The 24,560-nt window shown below is 41.7% G+C and overlaps 1 protein-coding gene across 6 annotated transcripts in view; it reads left to right on the top strand.

The window, feature by feature from the left end:
• Positions 1–24,560, top strand: part of FAM171A1 (family with sequence similarity 171 member A1) — a 102,966-nt gene that overhangs the window by 11,139 nt on the left and 67,267 nt on the right. For 3 of the 6 annotated variants that reach the window (XM_061587758.1, XM_061587756.1, XM_061587757.1), the window contains exon 3: positions 19,211–19,271. The exons of the other annotated variants lie outside the window; for them this stretch is intronic. In XM_061587758.1, coding sequence (XP_061443742.1) covers positions 19,235–19,271 — 37 coding nt within the window. In that variant the 5' untranslated portion in view covers positions 19,211–19,234. The remainder of the gene's footprint in view (positions 1–19,210; positions 19,272–24,560) is intronic. 6 annotated transcript variants of the gene reach the window in all.

Raw genomic sequence — 24,560 nt, 5'->3', positions numbered from 1 at the left:
AAGTTTGCCACCTTTATGAAATTTTACAATTATAATGTCTATGAAGAAAAAAAAAAGGCAGATTTGCAGGGCTAGAAATATCCCAGGGGTCTTGTTGCCTTGGCACATAGAAATATGATGCTGGCACCTGAAATACTTCCTTTTCATCCCAGTAAAAAGACTGATGCCTAACATTTTGGTTGTGTCTGCTAAAAGTTAAAGTTGGTACAAGGAATTTTGAAACTCTGCTTTCAGTTGGTTTTGAACAACAGTGGTCTGGCTCTATTAAATCAAGTGTATGAATTCTGATGCCATAGCCATACAGCCTGTAAGTGGTGTAATTATCTCCATGACTTCAAACAACCTGCCTCCCCCTCCTCCCCCATCACAAAAATCAGTGAAATGGAGACAACAGTTAACCATGCTTCACAACTGATGTCATCAACGTGGCACAAGATTTTAAGACCAAGACATGCTTTTGGCCAGGTCAGCATGCCACCTGTTTTAAACATTTGGCAAAGCAGGGACAACAGCTGTCAAACATGTTCCCAGTGTGTGTCAAACCATTCCTACATGTACCCACTGTAAAAGAATAAATGCAGCTTTTCCTAATGTTTGGCTGCATCTTTATTCTTCATAATCTGTGGCCCCACAATGAACTACCATGCGGCCACCTGAATCAGTGCATTAAAGGGAGGTTCATGTATGTTTTTTCTCATGTGGTTATATATGGAATGACTGCTTACAGGTCCAACTATCCAATTCTCTAATCATGACTTTATAAGGAGCCTCTATGGAAACTTGACTCTCCACAGCATTCACCCATAGATCCAGAGTTTCTTAAGACATAGCTGTGATCAGTGCACTTTCAAAATAGAGACTCGCAACTTGTTTAATGTAGCTGAATTCCAGACAAATCATAAGTGGTAGTTTGAAGAGAAAGAATAAATCTAGTGTCTGCTATAAGTGGAAGTAATGTCAGTCCAGGGCCCTAGGACATTTTAATACCTTTAGCAAAAAAATAAAATACTTCTAACTGAAACCTCCCCCACCCTGTAAAATTATAATAACATTTTATTAGTTTTATGTGTGTATCAAACAAATTAAAATAGGACAAATCCAGCATGTCAAAATCAGCATTATAATGATATGATACAACCACACAACGAACATATATCCAATAAAAAGGCAAACCAAACTTTAAATAACTGACAGTCTGCTGCTCTTGAATGATTCCTCAGTTTTACTGCCTGAGGTGAGCTTGCTTCACTGTGCCTAATGGTAGGGCCAGCGATAGCTCACTTCATTATGTTGCATTCCACATAAAGCATTCAAGATTGTCTTGACTTTTTTTTATCGTATCAGCATGGATAGGCAGGAGGTTATCTCTTTATGGCCTTTCCTAAATCCTAACACAACCATGTTAGCTACTTTCAAACTCTCTTGGCGACGTGTGAGACATGAAATGTGACCTTTGGTTTTCCAGTGCTGACCTTCTTTGTCACTGATCTTCTGTGTTTATTGTGCTTTACTTGCAATCTATCAATCATTTTGCAACATGAGCGCATCTAGGATTTAGTTGGTGTCTCTAGAACATCAACCTCCTTCATTCAGCTTCCCCTTAATTTTTATCATCAGTCAGTGCACCGAGTGTATTTATTGTCTTTAATTTTTTTTTCCTGTGGAGAGCCTTCAAGCCCTGTCCTTGGCTTTCCTTGCTGCATAGTTTCTCACTCTGGGAATTGTAATTGCTGTGTTGAGGCTTATGCCTCATTTCCTGAAGGTTTTTGGCCGACTTGATGTGTTCTCCCAAGTTCAGGTTCTCTCTGTGTGTGTGTTTGGTCTCTGTCAGCTCCATAGTTTCTTACTCCTCTTGTTCCAAAAAACTGAGGTTGGCTTTTATCCTCTACCTCTGCTTCTCATGGCAAGATCCTCTTCTCTGAATGTCGGGGACAACGCAAGTGTGCTCTCACTGCAGTATTGTGTGTGAGAGAGCAAACGAAACAGCTGTGCCAGTGAGCTCTGCACTTGCCACTGTAAGCCTTGTCTGTAATGTCCTGGTCATGCCCCAGTGAGTGCAGTGGAATTGTGTGCATATGACTGCAGCTTTTGCATTACCATACAAGATAAGATGTCTCCTTCCCCCAATATAACTTTCTAAATTTATTCTGCTAACTTAATTAGACAATGCATTAGTCCATGCCTTCAGAAAGTGATGGGTAGAACAATTCAGACTTGTGAGATCTTCTTTGTTTTCAGAACTACAGCTCTGTAGTCTACTAATTGGAGCCAGGTGCCAAATAGTGGGCTGGACATACATGGAGAATTAAGGGGCTAGGTGCTTCTGAGCACATATCCAGCCCAGGGAATTGTTTGCAGTATCAGGACTGAGCTCATAGTCTTTCCACACCAAAAATACACTCCTGGCTTTCTCCCAAGATTTCTTCATTTTAGCAACTTTTTTTTTAAAGAGCTGACTATTGGAAGTTGAAACTTGTTGATGAATTGCAAATCACTCAGGGTTCTCCCAATAGATCCCAATCTGCCTCTTCCTTCTGTTCTGTGGTGACTGTTTTGTCTCCCACGTAAAGTTGCAGGCAGTGTGTATTATGTCCCTTTCCCAAGGGACCGTTATTCCTAAAGATTGTGGCTTGCCTAAGCCCACTAGTGAGTCAATAGCAGAAGCCAAATTTTAACCAGGGATTTCCTGATTTGAGATGGGCAGCCCAGTGCTCCGTATATTTGTTAGAAGTACATCCCACATTTGTTTAATGAGACTTAAGGAGCAACCCAAATCCAAAATCTGCCAGAATGAGTGCGCTAGGATCGGGCAGATCTCTGGCTCAGCCAGGACTATGCCAGCAGTCCACAACCCCAGCTCAGCCAAAGATATGCTGGTGTAAATCCTTCATCTGGCTCAGTTGAAGTTGGCATAAGTCCCCAAAAGGGGTGTTCTGGGGGCTTGCTGGGTGTGGGACCAGGCAGCAGGGGATTTACGCTGAATCCTAACAGTTCAGTCACATGACCTGACAGCCTGGCAGAATTTACACTGGCAAAAAGGGTGTGTACATCAAACTCTATTTTAAAGGCTTGTTTTCCTTCTGCTAGGCTTGGGATGGCTCAGACAGCAGTAGCCTCGCTTCTGAACAGGATTTGGATCTGGTATACTTTATGCCGGCTTAACATTACCTGGTATAAGTTACACTGCCTTCCCATAGTTAGGATTGCTCCCTTAATTCCAAGTAAAGCGTGCAGAGGATTCTGGCCTCAGTCTCTTAGCTACACACTAACTTTCGTCTCTACTTAGTTTATTTGTTAGATTTACACACCATCCTTCAAGGATCTTAGAGTGGCGTACATGGTTCTCTTCCCCCTCTTTCATTTTATCCTCCCAATAGGCCTGTTGGGTAAGCTTAGCAACTGGCCCAAGGCCAGCTGGGAGTTTCATGACTGAATGGGGATTTGCACCTGGGTCCAAGTCTGACACTTGAACCACTACGTCGTGCTGGCTGGTGTCAGCAAGGGATGGGTGAGAAACTTGATTCAGTTTGCATTTCAAGCTGAATCTATCAAATCCGCACTTTCCAAAACAATATGAGAACCGAAACACAGCCGTCCAACAAAATTCATACTTATTCAAATTTTGCAATGCAGTTTGCCAACCAAACAGTATTTACAAAAATGCATATGTTTAGGGGTAAGTGTGTAGAAATATGAATATATGAGTAAAAATAACATACAAAATTATATGACAAGAAATTGCTTGCAAAAATGTGTACATTAGTCAAAACTGCCTACAAAAATATGTATGTTAGGAGAAATTTGCACTAAAATGCTGGAGAATTTCATGAAGATTTTTTATTAAAAAAATGCAAATTGCTGCAGAAATTTGGAGAACTAAATTTAAGATTGGAAAAAAGAAACTGAGAGAACTGAAATCGACAGATCTTTCCATCCCTCTGTCACACAACAGTCTTGAAATGACTTCAAACTTGCCATTTAGATGCTTTGTTTTAGCTGAGTTTACTGCCTTTGCCAGACATTCTTGTAGCCTTGTAGACAGCTGAAATTGGTCTATTATGGACTTGCTCAAGTCCAATGTTTATTGTGTGGAGCAACCATACATCTGTCTTGGCATATGGTTTTGTGTGTTTGAGGCTGGTAGAATAGGTGTGACCAGAGCTTTTTGTGTGTGTGTGACAGCGCTCACCAGTATGGAGTACTGGCACTTTTTTTTTTTGCTCCCCATGCTCACAATACTTTTATCAAGGTATCAGTAATGGCACTTCATTTTTTTTTTAACCAAAGAAAGCACAGGGCATGGGGGCTCCAGCCAGCAAGGTCAGTGGTCCGGGTTGATGGGAGTTGTATGCCAACAACACCCCTGCCCTAGAGCAACTGCTTCTTTCACAAATTTTAGCCTATAAAATGTACCTTCAAAACTGTTTTGCTTCCAGTTTAACAAGTGGCTGTATTTTTTTAAGCTTTTAAATTATAATGGTAAATATTGGGTTCTTTTCTTCATGGTTTGTTCATACTTTCTGCTGCTCTTAAATTTTACTATTTTTTTTAAAGCTAAACAGACCAGATGTTAGAAATAGTAATGTGCAGGCTTTCACTTTGTCAGGCTTATAATGTCATGCAAGTTGACTTTGTGTGCTTATGCTAGCAGTTTCACCATCACAGTTCCATATATATTTTTCTCTATATTTAGAAGTGCAATCAAATTCATCTGTGAGACAAGCCAGCCAGTTAGCTCATGGATGGATACTCACAATACCAATGGAGTCTTGATTTTTACTTTTTATTTTTTGTATATAAAACCAGTGAATGAGTTTCAAACCTAAAATCTTAGCAAAACCAAAACCTACACACCCTTAAAGAGATAACAGAAAGAATTGTATTGGTATTGTAATGCTCTCATTATGTGGTATGTGTGGCTAAATGTAATGAATTTCAGTGGAACTGCAATTTATAGTAGCACTGATGTGAACTCATTTTGTTATAAATACTAAAGATAGAAATGTTAATGGCTTGGTTTGAACCAATTGAATTGTTATCAGGGCCAGCACCAAAGTGCGGCCAGGTCGGGCCCTGGTCAAGGGCCCCTCGTTAGGGTGAGAGAGTAGCACTCCCCTGCTGCAGATTGCAGGGAGGGAGCCTCCAGGCAGCCCGCCCGTTTGCTCGCTCCACCTACCTCTCTCCTGTTTTTGCTGCTGTGCGTTCTGTGCACACAAGGCTGCCATTAACCAAGATGGCGGTGGAGGCTTCTTTAAAGGTCTGATGCCCCTACCACCATCTTGGTGGATGGCAGGCATGTGTGCGCATGTAGTATACCTCGCATGCGTGCCATCAACCAGAGAGCTACTTGCTATGGGCAGTTTATAAATGAAACAAATAAATAAAAATAAATAAATAAACCAAGATGGCGGCAGGGGCATCAGCCCCTTAGAGAAGCCTCCACCGCCATCTTGGTTGATGGCAGCCCTGTGTGCACAGCGTGCACAGCAGCAAAGACAGGAGAGAGGTAGGTAGAACAGGCAGGAGCCACGCACCTGGGGCAGGCTGGTGCCCAAGGGCCCAGACATGCCTGCTGCTGCCCCTGACTGTTATATTTAATTTTGCTACATATGTGAAGAGAGGTCTGTGAGGCGTCCTTCCCTGGCTCTCCCTGTCAGGTTCCTACCTGCTCGTGGTTACTGCCTGTCTCTAAGCACCACCAGGGACTCCACCAGTCCGGACCGCTCTCTCTTATGATTTCTCTCCCTGCTCTAGCACAGATCTCAACAGATCCCCCTGCTAGGCAACCACCAGTAACGTCCCAATACTAGTATTCCCAGAGACTCTGAATACTGGTATTGTTATTCTCTTCACCGCTGCCACCATTTGTTACAGTTCCCCTTCAGCCTTGGTCATTACCTTACCCTCCCTTCTGGTCTGTGAAACCCCAGCCAAGGATCAGGCCTTTGGTAAACCAAATTAAGTATTTATTACAGATAACAAAGCTAACAAGATTAACAAGATTTCTTCTTAAGGCACATAAGCATATGGTTTTACTCAATACTAATCCGAACTCCACCTCCCTCCTGGTAAACAACTCTCTAAACCCCACCAAGCAATCCACTCTTTCTCTTCTCCCCCCAGATTCCACAATTTACCACCTCACATTCACCCAGATTTACCTGTCATCCTTTCATTTATACTGTCAGCCATTTTAAACATTCAGCCAATCATCAAGCATTCTATTGCCCATTCACTCCCCCTCCTCTTTCACTACTTACCATGTATACTCTAAATAACCAGCACTTACCATAATACACTAATATATAGGAACATCACATTTCCCCCCCCTTAAACAACGGCAGAGTATTATTCCTGTTCCAGGATTTATACGTCGCATTAACAAATAAAAGTCTCTATGGGGAAAATGTCTTTCTTTGTTCCTCTGTCTGGTCACGTCACTGCAGTCCCAGCCACTTGCCTGGAAAGTCCATCGGCCAGTACATTGTCCTTGCCTTTGATGAACTGGAAGTCCACTTGATAGTCCTGTAGGGCCCAGGACCACCTCTGCAGCATAGTGTTATGGTTTTTCATAGTCTGCAACCATAACAAGGCCCGATGATCCGTAGTCACTGTGAATCTTCGTCCCCACACGTATGGGCGCAACTTGTTCAGTCCCCACACGACCGCTAGGCACTCCTTCTGGACCGACGAATAGTTTTTCTCCCTCGGCGTCAGCTTGCGACTCAGGTACGCCACTGGATGTCTGGTGCCTTCTCTCTCCTGTAGCAAGACGACTCCCAGCGCGAGGTCCGATGCATCTGTAGCCACGATGAATGGTTGCTCATAGTCTGGTGCTATTAATATGGGTCCTTGGCACAAGGCTTGCTTCAGCAGATCAAAAGCCTTCTGACATTCATCCGTCCATACCACACGCTCAGAACACTTCTTCTTTGTTAATTCATGCAAGGGGGTTGCTATTTCCCCAAAATTTCTCACAAACTTCCTATAAAATTCAGCCACACCCAGAAATGCCCTTACTTGTTTTTTGGTTAAGGGGATCGGCCACGCTTGTATTGTCTCCACCTTGCTCCATAAGGGGGTGATTTTCCCACTCCCCACCTTATGTCCTAAATAGATTACTTCCTTTAGTCCAAACTGGCATTTCTTAGCTTTTATTGTGAGGCCTGCTTTTCTTAAGGCCTCCAATACTGTTGTCAGGTGTTGGACATGCTCAGGCACCAACTTGCTAAAAATGGCCACGTCATCGATATAGGCCACTGCAAAATCTGACATGCCTCGCAACACAGTATTGATTAGCCTCTGAAATGAACTTGGTGAGTTCCTTAGTCCCATGGGTAAGGTCACAAACTCATATAACCCATCTGGTGTACTGAAGGCAGTTTTGGCTCTGGATTGCTCGTCTAGTTCCATTTGCCAAAATCCTTTACAGAGATCCAGTGTAGAGATAATGGTTGCTGCCCCCAATAACTCTAACATAGCGTCTACCCTAGGCATAGGATACGCATCTGGGACAGTAATTTTATTGATTAGCCGATAATCAATGCAAAACCTTGTCGTTCCATCTTTTTTCGGAACCAGGACAATACTTGAGGCCCAGGGACTGATGGATTCCCTGATCACTCCTAATTCCAGCATCTCTTCCACCTCCTTTTTGATCTCATTCAAAACTTTCCCATTCACACGGTACGGAACAGATCTGATTGGGGCATGATCTCCAGTATCAATGGAATGTATAACTATACTGGTTCGGCCAGGTTTGTTGCTAAAGAGATTCCTATAGGTTTTCAAAACTCTCAGAATCTCCTCTTTTACTTCCTCCTTCACCTCCTCTGACCATTCCACTTGATCTACCCCTCCTTTGTCTTTGCTTTCCTGTACCAAATCTGGAAGTTCAGGCCCACTTCCCTCAGGGAATAAGGTAACTTGCAACACCTTTGCATCCCTGGTATGGTAAGGCTTTAACATATTTACATTAACCACTTTGCTTTTGTTTAATTGGTCTGTGGTGTTTACATATGTCACTGTGTCAAGCCTTTCTCTGATGGTATATGGTCCTTCCCAGTTAGCCTGTAATTTGTCATGTTTCCTGGGTATGAACGCCATAACCATATCTCCCACATCATACACACGTTCTCTGGCTGTTCTGTCATACCAGTAACTTTGCTTCTCCTGTGCATGACTCAAATTCTTTTTCACCACCTCCATCATTGATGTTAATTTATTGTGGAATTCCAATACAAAATCTACTACAGAAGTTTTGTACTCTCCCAGAGTTCCTTCCCATGAATTTTTTAGCAGTTCCAAAGGTCCCCTCACTTTTCTAGTGAACATGAGTTCAAAGGGTGAGAAGCCTGTTGACTCCTGAGGGACTTCTCTGTATGCAAATAAGAAGCATCCCAACCGTTCATCCCAGTCTTGTGGGTGATCTTGAACATAGCTTCTTATCATGCCCTTCAAAACTCTATTGAATCTCTCAGTTAGCCCATTAGTGGCGGGATGGTAAGTAGTGGTCTTTAGATGTTTTAGACCACAACATTTCCACATACATTGCATCACTTCTCCCATGAATACACTGCCTTGATCTGTCAGCACTTCATGAGGGAAACCCAGCCTCATAAAGATTTTTAATAAAGCCTCTGCCACTACAGGGGCTTCTACAGATCTCAGTGCTTCTGCGTCTGGGTACCTGGTGGCAAAATCCACCACCACCACTAGATATTTCTTGCCATGCCTTGTGGGTTTGGAAAAAGGGCCCACCAAATCTATTCCCACTCTATAAAAGGGTTGTCCAATTATAGGAAGGGGCTTTAAGGGTGCCTTGGTCTTTACTCCACTCTTTCCCACCTTTTGGCATATTCCACAAGATAGACAATGTTGTTTTACATCCTTGGAGATATTTGACCAATAATAATGTGCAGCCAATCTCCTCTTGGTCTTTTTTATTCCCAGATGTCCTGCACATGGGACATCGTGGGCTACCTCTAGGAATCTGGTTCTGTATTTGCTAGGTACTATCAATTGCTTCACCGGTTCACATTCATCCTTTCTCTCAGCAGGCATCCACAGTCTATATAAAATCCCATTCTCACACACAACTTGATTCCTCAGTTTGTCAGTGAAAGGAATCTGTTGGGTCAGCGCTTGTTCCTTTATCTGCTTCAGACTTATATCTTTATGCAGCTCTTCCCTGAATTGATCTGCTTCTTCCCCAGAGACCACTTGATACAGTTTGTCTTCTTCAGCAGGCCTGCTAGTGGTTGCTACGGTGACCTGAGGCTGGTTAACAGATTCCACCCTGTTTGTTTCAGCCCCCCTTAATATGGCTTCTTTTCTCTGCCAATTTGCTGTCTGGTCACTACATATATTTTCCCCTGTGCCCCCATAACATCTCTTCCCAGTATTACTGGTTCTTGTTGCTGGGCATTAATACCAACTTTATATTGGCCCTTTTGGCCTCTCCATTCCATTTTCACTAGGGCCACAGCAAACTCTCTGGTTGACCCCTCACTCCTTGGATAGTCACAGTTTCCTGAGGTAATATTTCTTCAGATTTTATTAAATCTGGCCTCAGTAATGTCTGAACGGCACCAGTGTCAAGCAATGCCCAATAAGTTGCCCCTTGTACACTCACTTCCTCTCTCAGACTTGAATCAAGGTCTGTTACTTCTGTCCAGTTTATCTGGCAAAACTGAACCTTTTTCGCTGCTTCTAAAGCCTTGGGCTCTGTTTTCACTGCCCTTGTCTGAGCAGGATTACTAATGGGGTTGGCAACCTCACATTGAAAACGTAGGTGCCCCGGTCTACCACATTTGTAGCATAATTTCTCCTCACTTTTAGGGTACACAGATCCACTCTGGGGTGTCCTGTGCCCTTCAGATTTTACTGGAGGACTCACTCGCTGTGGTACCACATCCCTTCTGCCAGCACTATATGGTCAGGGTTTAAACTCTCTTGATGTTTTCCCCACCCAGCCAGTTCTATTGGAGGTGAAGTGATCCGCCATCTCTGCGGCCTCCTGCACAGATGTAGGGCAACGGTCTTTGACCAGGAGCCTTATTTCTGGTGGTAACTGATGGTATAATTGATCCAGTATCATGAGGCTTTTCACCTCTTCCACTGACTGAGCTTTGGCACTACTCATCCACTTTCCAAATATATCCATCAACTTTGCTCCCAGTTCCACAAAAGACCTCCCTGTCTGTATCTGGCAGTTTCTGAAAAGCTTTCTAAAATAATCAGGCCCCAGTCTGAATCTTTTAAACACTGCTTCTTTGAATTCAGCATAGGTGACGGGCCTGTCTGAGGGGAAATATTGGTATACCTCTGCCAATTCCCCTTTAATCAGGTTTGATAAATACTGCATGTATTTATCTTCAGGTAGCCCCCACAACTGAGCTGCTTTTTCAAAGGTGCTGAGGTAAATTTGAGGATCTTGACCAGGCTCATAGACAGCAAAGTCCTTTGGAGTAATTTTTATTTTTGCTCCATCTCTGTCTTTCCTTGTCTCCTCAGAGTGAAATTTCTCTCTATCAAATTTTAACTTTTCTACTTGTAATTCAGCATCCAATGCTCGTTGCTTCTCCCTCTCCTCAAACCCCAATCTCATTCTCTCAATTTCCAACTCCCTCTGTTTTTCCTTCTCTGCACCTTCCATCCTCAATCTCTCAGCTTCCATCTTCAATCTCTCAGCTTCCAACTCCCTCTGCTTGTCTTTTTCCTCAGCCTCCCATCTTAACTTCTCTCTCAAGTACTCTATATAAGCGGGATTGCTTAAATATCCTTCTGGGGTCTCTTCCCTGACAGGTTGTTTTTGCTGGGCAGTAGCAAATCCTATAAGTGCTACCCTCAATTCATCTACCCCTTTACCCTCGTGAGGTAAATTGAATGTTATGCACTTCTCCACCAGCTCCTCTCTTTTCATTTTTATGTATTCAGCCATGGTGTTTGAGTTCACTCACTCTTTGCCACACACTCTTTGCCAGTCACTCTCACAAGAAATCTTGTTTTGTTATTTCTGTTTGCCACACCACTGTTCTGGATTGTCTAGTATTCGTATCTGGATTCTCTGTTGTTCGTATCCCACCGCTACTGCCACCACATGTGAGGCGTCCTTCCCTGGCTCTCCCTGTCAGGTTCCTACCTGCTCGTGGTTACTGCCTGTCTCTAGGCACCACCAGGGACTCCACCAGTCCGGACCGCTCTCTCTTATGATTTCTCTCCCCGCTCTAGCACAGATCTCAACAGATCCCCCTGCTAGGCAACCACCAGTAACGTCCCAATACTAGTATTCCCAGAGACTCTGAATACTGGTATTGTTATTCTCTTCACCGCTGCCACCATTTGTTACAGTTCCCCTTCAGCCTTGGTCATTACCTTACCCTCCCTTCTGGTCTGTGAAACCCCAGCCAAGGATCAGGCCTTTGGTAAACCAAATTAAGTATTTATTACAGATAACAAAGCTAACAAGATTAACAAGATTTCTTCTTAAGGCACATAAGCATATGGTTTTACTCAATACTAATCCGAACTCCACCTCCCTCCTGGTAAACAACTCTCTAAACCCCACCAAGCAATCCACTCTTTCTCTTCTCCCCCCAGATTCCACAATTTACCACCTCACATTCACCCAGATTTACCTGTCATCCTTTCATTTATACTGTCAGCCATTTTAAACATTCAGCCAATCATCAAGCATTCTATTGCCCATTCACTCCCCCTCCTCTTTCACTACTTACCATGTATACTCTAAACAACCAGCACTTACCATAATACACTAATATATAGGAACATCACAAGGTCATCTGTGGCTAAGCAGGGCCTTTTTTGGAGTGGCTCCAGTACTGTGGAATGAGATCCTTCAGGAGGTGCAATTGTGCACCTCACTCCCTGTAAGTTGAAAGCTAGTATGTCAAGGAGGCTGGACTTGTGCTGTTCTACTACTAGTGTTCCATGTTCAGGGGTTTCTGTTTATGTATGGGGAAGCTCTGTACCACATTTTATTTCTGCATGTTTGGCTCCTAGTTAGTATATAGCTAATCTGACAATTTATACTTCAGTTTGTCATTTTGTGTTGCTCAGTGGGACAGAAACACAAGTGCAAGTCATAAGTGTACCCCTGCCTCCCACAAATAATAAAATGGCCAGGGTGAGACCAGCCTGGCCTCATCCATTGGCCAAAGAAGTAATAGCTTGCTTCCCCCCTCTCTACCTGGCTACCAGTTAGCGTAGTTTGGCTTCATCCATTGGCTAGGGGACTAAAGTCTGCTGGGCTGTGTGCGTCTGGGGTTAGTATGTGTATGTGTGTAACTGCAAGATCATTTATTTATTTAATTTTTTCTAGCCCACTGTTTGTCTTCCAGTCCTAGGGTGAGTTACAATAACACAAAACTTAAACAAGCTAAAACAATAAAATTCATAAAAATGCTACAATTAACATGCTGTCATAAAATAAACATAAAGCTATAGAGCATCTTCTTTCTGTAGGCTGAAAAAAGGAGCACTGCACAAATGCCTGGGCAAATAAATATGTTTTCATCTAGTCGCATTGAGATTCAATGGAATGGTGGGATATAAATCTTCTAGATAGATATGTACAGTTCCACCAAATAAATGTGTTCAATTCCACCAATAAAGCAAATTCATTTTAAAAACAAAGTACAATAATGCCAAATGGTTTGATTTGCACAATGCACAATAATTTTATTGTGTAAAGGGATCATGTAGGCATGTACTAGTAAACCTTAGCATGGATAGATGCCTGATAAACACTCCAAAAATGGGCTAAGCCAGAACTGTATAGTAATATTTACCACACTTTTCCTAGTGGTTTGTTGACATTCTCTGCTGATCATGTACTGTATTAAATTGTTCAAAAAGCTTACAAACCAGATGTTGTATATAGTAACGTACAGGCTTTCACATCAGTGTGCTTATTGTGTTATGAAAGTTGACATGGTTTCCTAAAATTAGCAGTAGGGAGAGTGATAGATGGCATATTTGAATGGACCTACATCACTTCCTTATAGCCGTTTCCTTTTGAGGATGTTACCAGTCAAGGCACTGCCTGTATTCTGTCACAGCAGATCAGTCACGTGGACTATATCTACCCTCTGGCTCTCTCTAAGTCTAAATTTGTGTGATTGAAACCTATTTATTTATTTATTTATTTTATTTAATTTATATACCGCCCTAAGCCCAAGGGCTCTCTGGGCGGTGTACATAAAATAAAGCAATCAGGAATATATAAATACAATAAAACAATAGAATCAAACCAACAAAGGTAAACAAAAATAATCAAACAGTAGCAAAATACAACAATACATATAATAATACGCATTAAAATGCCTGGGAATATAAAAAGGTTTTCACCTGGCGCCGAAAAGATAGCAGCGTCGGCGCCAGGCGCACCTCATCGGAAAGACCATTCCATAGTTCGGGAGCCACAACCGAAAAGGCCCTATTTCTAGTCACCACCCTCCGAGCTTCTTGATGGGATGGTACTCGGAGGAGGGCCTTAGATGTTGAGCGCAGTGTACGGGTAGTTTCATATTGGGAGAGGCGCTCCACCAGGTATTGCGGTCCCATGCCGTGTAAGGCTTTATAGATCAAAACCAGCACTTTGAATTTAGCCCAGAAACAAATAGGAAGCCAGTGCAGACGAGCCAGAACAGGTGTGATATGAGCGGACCTTCTTGTCCGCGTCAACAATCTGGCCGCTGCATTCTGGACTAATTGTAGTTTCCGAACTGTCTTCAAGGGCAGCCCAACGTAGAGCGCATTGCAGTAGTCCAATCTAGAAGTTACCAGAGCATGAACGACTGAGGCGAGGTCGTCACTGTCCAGATAGGGACGTAGCTGGGCTACCAATCGGAGATGGTAGAAAGCATTCCCTGCCACTGAGGCTACCTGAGCCTCAAGAGACAAGGAAGAGTCGATAAGAACTCCCAAGCTACGAACCTGTTCTTTCAAGGGGAGTGTAACCCCATCCAGAACAGGGTGAACATCCACCATCTGGGCAGAGAAGGCACTCACTAACAGTGTCTCGGTCTTGTCTGGATTAAGCTTCAGTCTGTTAGCTCCCATCCAATCCATTATCGCGGCCAGGCAATGGTTTAGTACGTTAACAGCCTCACCTGAGGAAAATGAAAAGGAGAAATAGAGTTGCGTGTCATCAGCGTACTGGTGACAACACACTCCAAAACTCCTGATGACCGTACCCAGCGGCTTCATATAGATGTTGAAAAGCATGGGGGACAGTACCGATCCCTGTGGGACTCCACAATGGAGAGTCCAGGGTATCGAGCAGTGTTCCCCAAGCCCTACCTTCTGGAGACGACCCACCAAGTAGGAGCGGAGCCACTGCCAAGCATTAACCCCAACTCCCAACTCCGTGAGCCTTCCCAGAAGGATACCATGGTCGATGGTATCAAAAGCAGCTGAGAGATCAAGGAGAATCAACAGGGTCACACTCCCCCTGTCCCTCTCCCGACAAAGGTCATCATACAGGGCGACCAAGGCTGTTTCGGTACCAAACCCAGGCCTAAAACCGGATTGAAACGGATCAAGATAATCAGTGTCATCCAAGAGCCCCTGGAGCTGGTCGGCCACCACCCGCTCCAGAACCTTGCCCAGGAACGGAACATTCGCCACAGGTCTATAGTTGTTCAAGTTATCTGGGTCCAAGGAGGGTTTCTTCAGGAGCGGTCTCACTACCGCCGCTTTTAGGCAGTCATATCTAACACATGAGCAGAAATCAATAAGTGAATCAATTCACTGCTACATTTACAGTTTGCTAAGTGTAACACTTTCTGTACAAAACTATTTCTGCTTCTATGACTTTGATTCCATCTCACTATTTATTGTTTCTAAAGAGCAGAAAATAGCCTCCAGGCTTTCACTCAATTTAGAGTTAAAATAAAGGTTCCCAAACAGTGCTGCTTGGACCACCAGAGGTCCACAAGCTTCATTAGGTGGTCCATGGCTTGTTGATTTTTAATAATATTCTTATTGCTTGTTTTTCTTCTATTTTATTGCATTACAATTTGAGTTCTATGGAATGCAAATTGTAATACAATAAAATGTAATGTAAGGAATAAAAGAAGCAGTATAAATACAATTGAAAAATCATACAGCATCTAGCATAGCACATATACCTGCTACAACAGGCAGAAAAATAAGAGCCTCAGACGCTTTCAAGTCTGTGTGGACAAAGGTTTGGGAACTACGGAGTTAGAATTCTGCTAAATTAGAATTCAAATCTAGATTAGAATGTGTATAGCCAGTGCAGTTTAGTATCCCTGGATAGATTACCTTCATACAGAATGCAGAAGTACTTTTTATTACACATATATCATAACTGTGCAATGCTAATGGCAATTTAAGATTGAATGGCAATCTAAAATATAGCACTGAAATATTTAAAATAGAATTTTCATTTCTTTCACAAGGCATACCTCATCTCCAAACTTGTAAGTAAATCTCCTCAATCCAACAATATGTTCAACTTCTATTATTTCTTTCCCAGTAATGGAAGAATAGATCAATTATATACCAACGATGGGGAATTTATGGTTCTTCTGGCGTTGTTGGACTCCAACTCCCATCAGCCTCAGCCACACAGCCAATGGTCAGGGATGATGAGAGTTGTAGTCCAATAACATCTGGTGGGCCACAGGTTCCCCCTCCGTGAGTTACATCTGCAATCTCTATAGTACTTATTGAATGGTAACATTGAACTTAAAAGATCTGAACAGGGTGGTTCATGACAGATGCTCTTGGAGGTCGCTGATTCATAGGGTCTCTATAAGTCGTAGTTGACTTGGAGGCACATAACAACAACAACAATGGCAACATATATGTCCATTTTAAACTATTTGCAATTTATCAGCTTATCTTCTCCCCAAAGGTTTAATTGATGGTACCATTTACTTCTTCCAAAACTGGGCTGATAATTTCCTGGTATCTAATAGCAGATTAGGAATTTATTTTGCTTCCTTTGTTGCTCCAAGCTGTTTTAAATTTTCTAGGCTTACTGATGCTGGGTCCTTGGGCATCACGATATTAGTAATTAGTAATTTAAATTGTTGTCCTTAATAGGAAAAAAGTTACAAATTCATTTTTATACTTGGATAGCACCACCATACAATAATGTGCCAGGTATAAGCATTTTTTAAAGATTACACAATTATTTTTATAAGGTTTCTTTGAGGAAAGCCTTTACCACACTTACATCCCAGTGATGTCAAGAACTGTGCAAGAGGAAATTCTCCACAAGATTGTATCCAGATATGTCTATAGCAGTGATCGTGGAAGATTTGCCACACTAATAATTGCCCTTTAACTTAGTGGCTGTGTTCAGCCATGGTTTAGTGTGACATGAGCTACCTTAGGCAGGCCTTGAGGTTGCATGCTCCTCCGTTCCCTTCTACTATGGGAGAAGCTCAGAAGCACTTTTTTAACCACAGTTTGTTTGCCAGCTTGAATGAAACAACAAGGGTTTACACTAACTGGTTTGTTTGAAATATTGAAACCATAGTTTTATGGATTCAAACAAACCATAGCTATATTAACCAATGTTTGCCGGTTTGGATGAACACACAATTGCAGTTAAGCAAAAGCTTCTGAAGCCCTCTTGACTGTACAGAAGGAAGAGGAGGGGGGAAATGTTCTTGTTGTGCTAAACTATGGTTTAGGCTGACATCTGAACATAGCTAATTATGCCACAGCTAAGTTTATTTTGGGGATTTTTCAAAACTTGTTAACATTGACCCAACTTTTTTTTTAAGTACTTTTTAATCACCAACAGTGATCTGGAGATTAATTGTAGTTTGTTGCATTGCTCTGCCACCATTGGCTGTCTGGCTATGAAAATGCAAAGGAAGAGTGACTTTAAAAAGAAAGTGCTGACATGGTTAATAGAGTCTCCTGATATTGTCACAAACTTTTGCTCACTTTAGGTTTCCCCTCACCTCCTTCTTTGCAAGCTATTCCTCTTCTAGGTCATGATGGAAATGGTTTCTAAAGGCCCTATGAGTACTTTTACCTTCTAATGAAGGATATATGTTAAAAGCATACCTTTTCTCTTAACGGGCTATACCAACAGTTCAACAGATGGCAGTTGCACAGTTTAATCTAAAAGCCTGCCCATGTGGTTTCTGCAACAACACATCCATCCCCTTTTCTATCTTAAGGGCCCCAAATTTTGCTAATACCTATTCTTTTGTTTGCTCAGCAGAAAAGTTTTAGTAAGGAGCTGGTGGTGGTGGGGATGCCTTGTGCTGAGAGCTGCTGGAGCTCTCTCTGGAGGAGAGCATTCATATTCTTCACTGCAATTTTGAAGCTGGTAAATGGTAACTGTACTAGTTGTCAGACCTTGGGGACAACAAAGAGCTTCAGTATGACAGCTGGGTATTTACAGAGGTGGAGGGACAATAAAGCAACAATAGGTGAAACAAACCATGATTTGAATGTCTATGATTGGGATCCTGGCTTGTTCAACAAACCATAGTTAAAACCAGTATTTGTGGGGTGTTTTGTAAAAAAAAAAAAATGAGGTGCCGGTACTCATACCTTGATAAAAGTGCCATGGGTGCCAGCACAAAATGGCTGCCATGGGTAGCAAAAAAAAAAAGAGGTGACAGTATCCTGTACTGGTGAGTACCGTCACACACACACAAAAGCACTGGTTGAAGAAAACTGTCCTTACAGCCAAACATCTTTAACATGAATTTTGTTTTTACACCTGCAGCAGTGCATTGAGACATTATTTTATAGATTGTGAGCTGAATTGAGAAGGTGTTGATTTGGGCAAGGCCACAACGGCTCAGTTCAGGCAATTATCTAAACCATGGTCTGAAGCGTTATGAATGAGCTCCAACAAGTCTTGAGCTTTTGTGGCCCCTCCGTCCTTGTCTCTTCATGCAAAAGCTTCTACTGCTACTTTGTAACAAACCAGAGTTTGTAATCAAACCAGGTTTCCAAGCCTACATGCGGCTGTATAAAGTATTGGCAGTTGACTTATTTTCCTGGGACTGTGGGAGTAGCAGTCTGGAAGCACCCAGAAGTTCATCACAAATGTTGCACCTCCTGAAATGTTTTTGGTATCCAGATGTGTTTTGCCACTCTCCCTTGCACTGTTTATATATCCCTAACTAGTCTTACCCTGAGGGGAGAGAAGAAGGAAGGTTGAGGAACTGTCACCATCCACCTCCCATAGTGTAGAACCCTGAGGGCCATGAGAAGAAGCAGTGTCAGCTTCTTTTTAAACAAGTTGTCATTTTACTATAACTTACTAATACTTATTGTAATAATCTTATGTAAACTGCTTTATGAGGACTGCCTGAAGAGCAGTATACAAATGCCTTACATAATAATAATAGTCAAGCAAATACATTATCTTCTATGAAAGACCTTGTTTCTTGTTGTGTTTATTTGATTTGATTACTTATTACTAGTTTTGCATCCACTAATCCTAAAAGTATTCTTATTTAATATCATAGAATATGGATGTGTGTCTGTCTATGTGTTGCTTCTATATCTTACTGAGACATGGAGTCATCCATTTGGGCTATAAATGACAGGCATTCCTTGAGTGGTTTTATTAGTAAGCAGTGGAAAATCTGGGGACCACATTTTGTTAAGCTGTTATTTTTGATAAAGTCAGCTTTTGTACAACAACAGTTGCATGTTTAGGAAATGCCACGTTTGTTTCCCTTAATACGTATTTGGGAAGGCTATTCTAGAGAATTCAAAACTAAAAAAAAAACCCAACAGCCCACTATAAATAAATAGTAGCTGTGAAACATGCTCCAAGATCTTCAAAACGATATGTGAGATTAAATATGACTGCAAATTTGCTGCATAGCCATGATTGCAAACTGGTATGAGTTGGCTGAATAATAATGTTTTGTGATGTTTCTGTATTGTGTTTTGTGCTGATTTGAGTCTATGTATTCTCCGTACATGAGCAAACTGCCTGAAATTGATGTTGTGCTTGATAATCTTGATATCTTCTGTTCATTATGTAGGCATCACCACAGTCTGCAAAGACATTTGGATTCTTGTTAAAGTTAAAGATGACTAATGCTGGCTCTTTTTTAAAAAAAGTTTTAAACACATTCTTGTAAGGCCACATTGCAAAGAGATTAGATATTTTCCTTAGAATTATTATCAATTTAAGTCTTGGTCTTTTATGTTGTTATTTTGACAGGAAGAGAATAAAGACCTTTTCAGCATGATAACGTACTTACGGTGCTGCCTTTGCATAAATGGTGAGAGCTAATGTGTGTGTGTGTTTTAAAAATAATTTTTTGGTCATTCAGTTGGTATATTGCTGTGGCTTCTGTAAGAACATGTTTCCTAAATATATTTGTGAATGAGACTTCTCTCACAATAGGTCCCTCACTCCCTATCTTCTTTTGAACCCAACATGCTCCATCCTGATAGTAAACAGACATAAAAAGACTGTAAAGAGGCAAAGGGCATAGGATTTGCAGGCAGAGGCTTTTGTCAAATTAAGGCATTCGCCAGAAGGTAAGCTTTGTGATAAGTCTCCAGGCCTGGAAACACCCCCCACCCCTTATAAGTAGGCAGTTGCTTTTTTTGTTTGTTTGAGTGAGACACATAGAGGAATGATGCCCCCCATTTATGAAATAAGGAATTAATTTGCTTGAAATAGCGGTGAAGAACATTAGTGATATTGCATTGTGACCACATGCGTTAGCTTGCACAAGAGTTTGCAGAACAGCATTGATACGTTTTTCTCCTTCTGCACATGGTTCTTTAGATTCAAGCCAGTGGCTGCTAAACTTGTCTGTCTTCAAGTTCCTTCTTCTCCCACGATTGCCCAGGTTGCTCTGATGGAAACCATGTGAAGAGGTGGGAAGGCATGAAGATGAGGACAGTGGGAATTGGGTAGAAAAAGGCTGAAAGTAGCCCTAGATGTCAGGAATATGAAGACAATTTGAGGCCAGAGGGGGGAAAAAGAGGGGGAGCATAGGAATACAGGAAGCGGCCTTATAGTGAGTCAAGACCGTTGATCCATCCAGCTCAGTATTGCCTACACTGACTGGCAGCAGCTCTCCCGGTTTTAGACAAGGAGTCTTTCCCAGGGCTACCTGGGATTGAACCTCGGACCTTCTGCATGCAGAGCAGACCACTGGGCTACATCTGAGGAAAGGCGGGAGCCTTGGTAAAAGGGGTGAAGGAGATAGGGTGCAAGGGACCTGGGTGAAATAAACTGGAGAGGAACAGAGTGTAGGCTCCCAACAGGGTTTGAGCTGTTGTGATGTCTCCAGATGTTCTGGGTGTGAAACATTGTGGCCCATGGAGAGATGAAAGGTTGATGAACTGTTGGTGAGAAAGGGTGCAGAAGGATAAGGAGGGCACAATATGGAGTGAAGCAACTAGAATAAACCTTGGTTCTTATATGTATACTGGTAGGAATCCCCATGGGTACTATGCACATGTTAAGGCAATTATTGTGGCCATGTAGAGTTCATTCAACGGCTGTTAACAAATAGCTTTTCAGGGGGGAGAAAATCCTTTTAAAGCAGTGGTGCCTGTCACAACATAAAAAGACACCCACCTACACAAAAAATGTAATCTCAGGGACTAGTAACACACAGCTGTCAAATTCATCTCTTTGGACTCTGAGGGAACAAGGAAGACAATGGCAGATTCAGGGTCTATCTGTATGTGACATGCAAATATCCCATCAAACACTTTTTTGGAAACTCCCATAGGAGTGAGGGCAGGAGAGGAAGCCAGGACAATCTGGAGCAGAGAAGTGGCAGACAGGGATAATATATAATTTTATATTAATTTTTAAAATATAAGTGGTATTTTTATAAACCCTGCACATTGCTCTGCTCTAAATCTTTGTCCCAAATCTGCTTTTCTTTAAGAGCAGGAGCTGTCCTAGTTGTGTTGCGCATGCAGTATATCCATTGAGCATGTACCTCTGCCCTCAACTCTCCTGCATGAGCCAAGCCTGAGGCAGCCTTGTGGGCCCCTAAATGAGCTTTCCTTCAGTGGTCTTCCATCACCAGTCTGTGCTCCCATACCTCAGGGTCGTGATTATTTTGGTGGGTTGGGATTCCACTTTTAAAATATAAATATGCCAAGTTCCACAAATGTTGGCTGACCTTGGTGACCACCAGGACCGTGCCTATACTTCCAAAGTACAGGTCAGGGACAAAATATAGGTCATGGAAGCGCCTGATAAGAGACCAGGCTACTCACCTGTGCCTTCAACCTTCAGGTCATAGATGGAACTTGTTTTGTCATGCCATTTGGCACTCACTTGGAGTGCAGAGCAAGCCCAAAGGCAGGCTGATATGCCTCTGCTTTCCTCCTCCAGCTCAGAGCCAGAGAGGGAAGGCAGAGACTTGTTTTGATTCTGTGTTTGCCATAGAGCCAAAGCAAATCCCTAGCTGCTTCTGAGAGGGAGGGGGCAGGCTGCAGCCTCAAGGGAAGGAGAAAACCTGAACCTCATGATGCTCGTTGGCTGAGCACTCACCATGCAGAGTGCGGTGAGTGAATTTGTAGAGCCCTGTAATTGTTTGTTTTTTCTGAGTTCAGAAGTCTCCTACGTTGTAAATAAGCCAAAATTACTATTATTGCCATGAGCATGTTGGCTTTTGAACATAACTTTAAAAAAACCTTAGAATGTCACTTCTGTTTAAGCTGCGTTTGTATAGTGCATGCAATAAGTACAAACAAACTCAGCAGGTTAGACAGGAGGTTTGTCAACGGTAGAAACTATAACATTTTGGAAGCTGGCCCACTACTATCCTTTGTTTCAGAAGTTATTGTCAACTATGATCTTGCAACCTGAGCTTCTCTTCTTAGAGAGGCCCCAGTGACAATTATGGTTCATACAGTTGTGCTATACAAACCTTTGTTCCTTTGTGATAAGAGAGCCACTGAGTGAATTAATGTTTTAATTGTTGGCTAAGGTCAAATCTGTGATTTTAAGTTTTTCTTTTAATTCTGATCTGAAAGGTAAATATATTGCTGTGAAGACTCATGTAAGAAACCTTACTGACAACACGATTGTAAATTTGTTTACTCAGAAGTCTCATTGAGTTGATAAGTATGTGTAGGATTGCGGCCTAAAAATGCCATGGAAGATACTGAAGACAGTTTTTTCCTCACATAAAGATGCTCTCTCTCTCTCTCTCTCTCTCTCTCTCTCTCTCTCTCTCTCTCTCTCTCTCTCTCTGTGTGTGTGTGTGTGTGTGTGTGTGTGTGTGTGTATTGATTGATCTCATCTGTAAAAGGGAAAGGCATTCAGTTTTCTAACTCACTCTTCAGTTTGCTTTAATGCTATTTTAAAATCTCTTCCATTACTGTGTTTTGTAAAGGTTTAAATAATATATGAAGAGGAACAGATATGTGGTGAGATATATTATTCTTTCAGATCTTAACAAAGCAAAATGAAACAGATACAAAACTTTTTGCTTATTGACAAATTATTTATTTATTAATTAAATTTGTTAGATGCCCATCTGGCAGGGGTTATCCTGCCACTCTGGGCGATGTACAATAAAATACAAATACATTCCATAAAAAACATAAGCAGAAAAATTACTTGGAGGTGCTGAAAATTCAGGCAAATAGGCTGTTTGATGCAATGTAAACATGTGCTTGAAATATGTCTTTTTAACGTAAATATAAGTAAACATGGTAGTGCTGCTTTTTTGTGTATGTTAGAGAATAACATTCCATTTTGTGTATTACGCAGATAAATTGACGTATAAGACTGAAAACCAGCCAATTTACCCTTGTTTTCTAGGCTGTTCAACCAAGATTGATCATAGTTTAAAGTATTGCTGCCTCTTAACTTGGGGTTATATTCAGCATCAGTCATACTCAGGAGTAGACCCATTGGAATTAATGAATGGACTAAGATCCACTCATTTCATTGGGTCTACTCTGGCTAGAACTATGTTGGATACAATTCTCAGAGATAAATAAAAGAAGAATAAACTTGGAGGCTTAAAAATAGCTTCAAATTGTTTTTGCTTTTACTTTATTTATTTTTGTAAATAAATGTGGCCGAAATATTACCTCATTTTGCAGAACTTGCCTTCATAGGGCTGCATGACCATGCATTTAAAGCACACACAACATGCAAGAATCCTGGGAACTGTAGTTTGTTAAGGGTGCTGAGAATTGTAGTTCTGTGAAGGGTAGGCTACAGTTTGCAGGATTCTTGGAGGGGGGTGCTTTATATGTATGGTATGTACACAGTCATAGTCTTCAGAGATCTAAAACAGAGGAGCCCTAGTTTGTTCAGACGTGGGTATATAATTTTGTGAATAAAGAGTATTGTTGGGCCATATTGTTAGGGAGAGATCAAGCTAGTCAGTACAACACAGACATTGTGTGTATTTGCACTGTAGCCTCCCCAAATTCCAAAGCGTTAGTAAACAAAGGTGACATTTCATTCTCAATAGAAGCATAGTTTGTGACATCCCCCAAAACTTGTTCCATTTATGTATTTTATATTTTTATGTTAACGTTTTAAGTATTATTCCTCAGAGAACAGTCCACTATCAAGCTTAAACATTAAATTGGGAATATTTTATATTTGATTTGCAAAAAATAAAATATCTATAAAATATCTAAAGCCCTCCAAAATATGACTATTTCAGTCTGAGGATGCTGTGGCTTGAACATCAGTCCCCACCCAAAGTTTTGCTTAATTCCAGCCTGATGGAACACATCTGGAAAACTCAAAAGCTTTCTGACTATATTGTGACATTTTGTTTTGTCCTAATAATGTTATTGCTCTACTGTGGATTTTTTTTCTATAGACCAATCTGTGATTTTTGTGTGTCTTGGAAAATACAAAATTTAGCCATCTAAGAGAGGGCTTCTGAAACTGGAAGATGGTTTTCTACCACCTGAAGATGGGAATTAGTTTTGGGGGGGGGGAGGTGGGGTAATACGCCCTCCTGCCACTAGCTAAATCTGCCCAATTTTGCTTCTATTGACTTATTACCTAGTGGTATCCTAAAATTAATTTTCAGCTTTGCTAATATAATGACATGTTTCTTTTTACCTGTGTTCACTCCTTCTTCCAAGGGAAATGTGTGCTCTGATCAATGACTGGTAGATGTTATGTTTCCAAAAAATGAAGGACCAGCCATTTTTGTTACTCTGTCACAAGCGTACCCTGAAAATCTGTTTAGCTCCTGTCAGGGGCTAATCTAATTAAGGCTGCACAACAATGTAGATTTTATTTTAAGATTTGTTCAGTCTGCAGAAATTGTGGCTGTAATGTTAAGCCAGCTTCTTTCGCACCCCTGATTTTGGTTAACGTTAGTGGTGAAGACTTCTGGAGAATTCGAAAACTTGCTCACTACTTTGTATTGCTCTACTGTTGATTCTCCCCCCCCCTCGTGGACCAATACAGCTAACTGTGCTTTCTCCAAAACATTACAGTATTTTTTCCCTACCTGCAGATCAGTTTAGTTGCAACTTGCTTTACATATGTGTGTAATGGCTGTTAAAGTCCATTGAAAGCACATTTTTCTCCTCAGAGAATTCTG

The sequence above is a fragment of the Rhineura floridana genome, chromosome 10 (genome assembly GCF_030035675.1).
Source record: "Rhineura floridana isolate rRhiFlo1 chromosome 10, rRhiFlo1.hap2, whole genome shotgun sequence".
Classification (NCBI taxonomy): Eukaryota; Metazoa; Chordata; class Lepidosauria; order Squamata; family Rhineuridae; genus Rhineura; species Rhineura floridana.
This window is presented reverse-complemented; position numbering and strand designations above follow the sequence as displayed.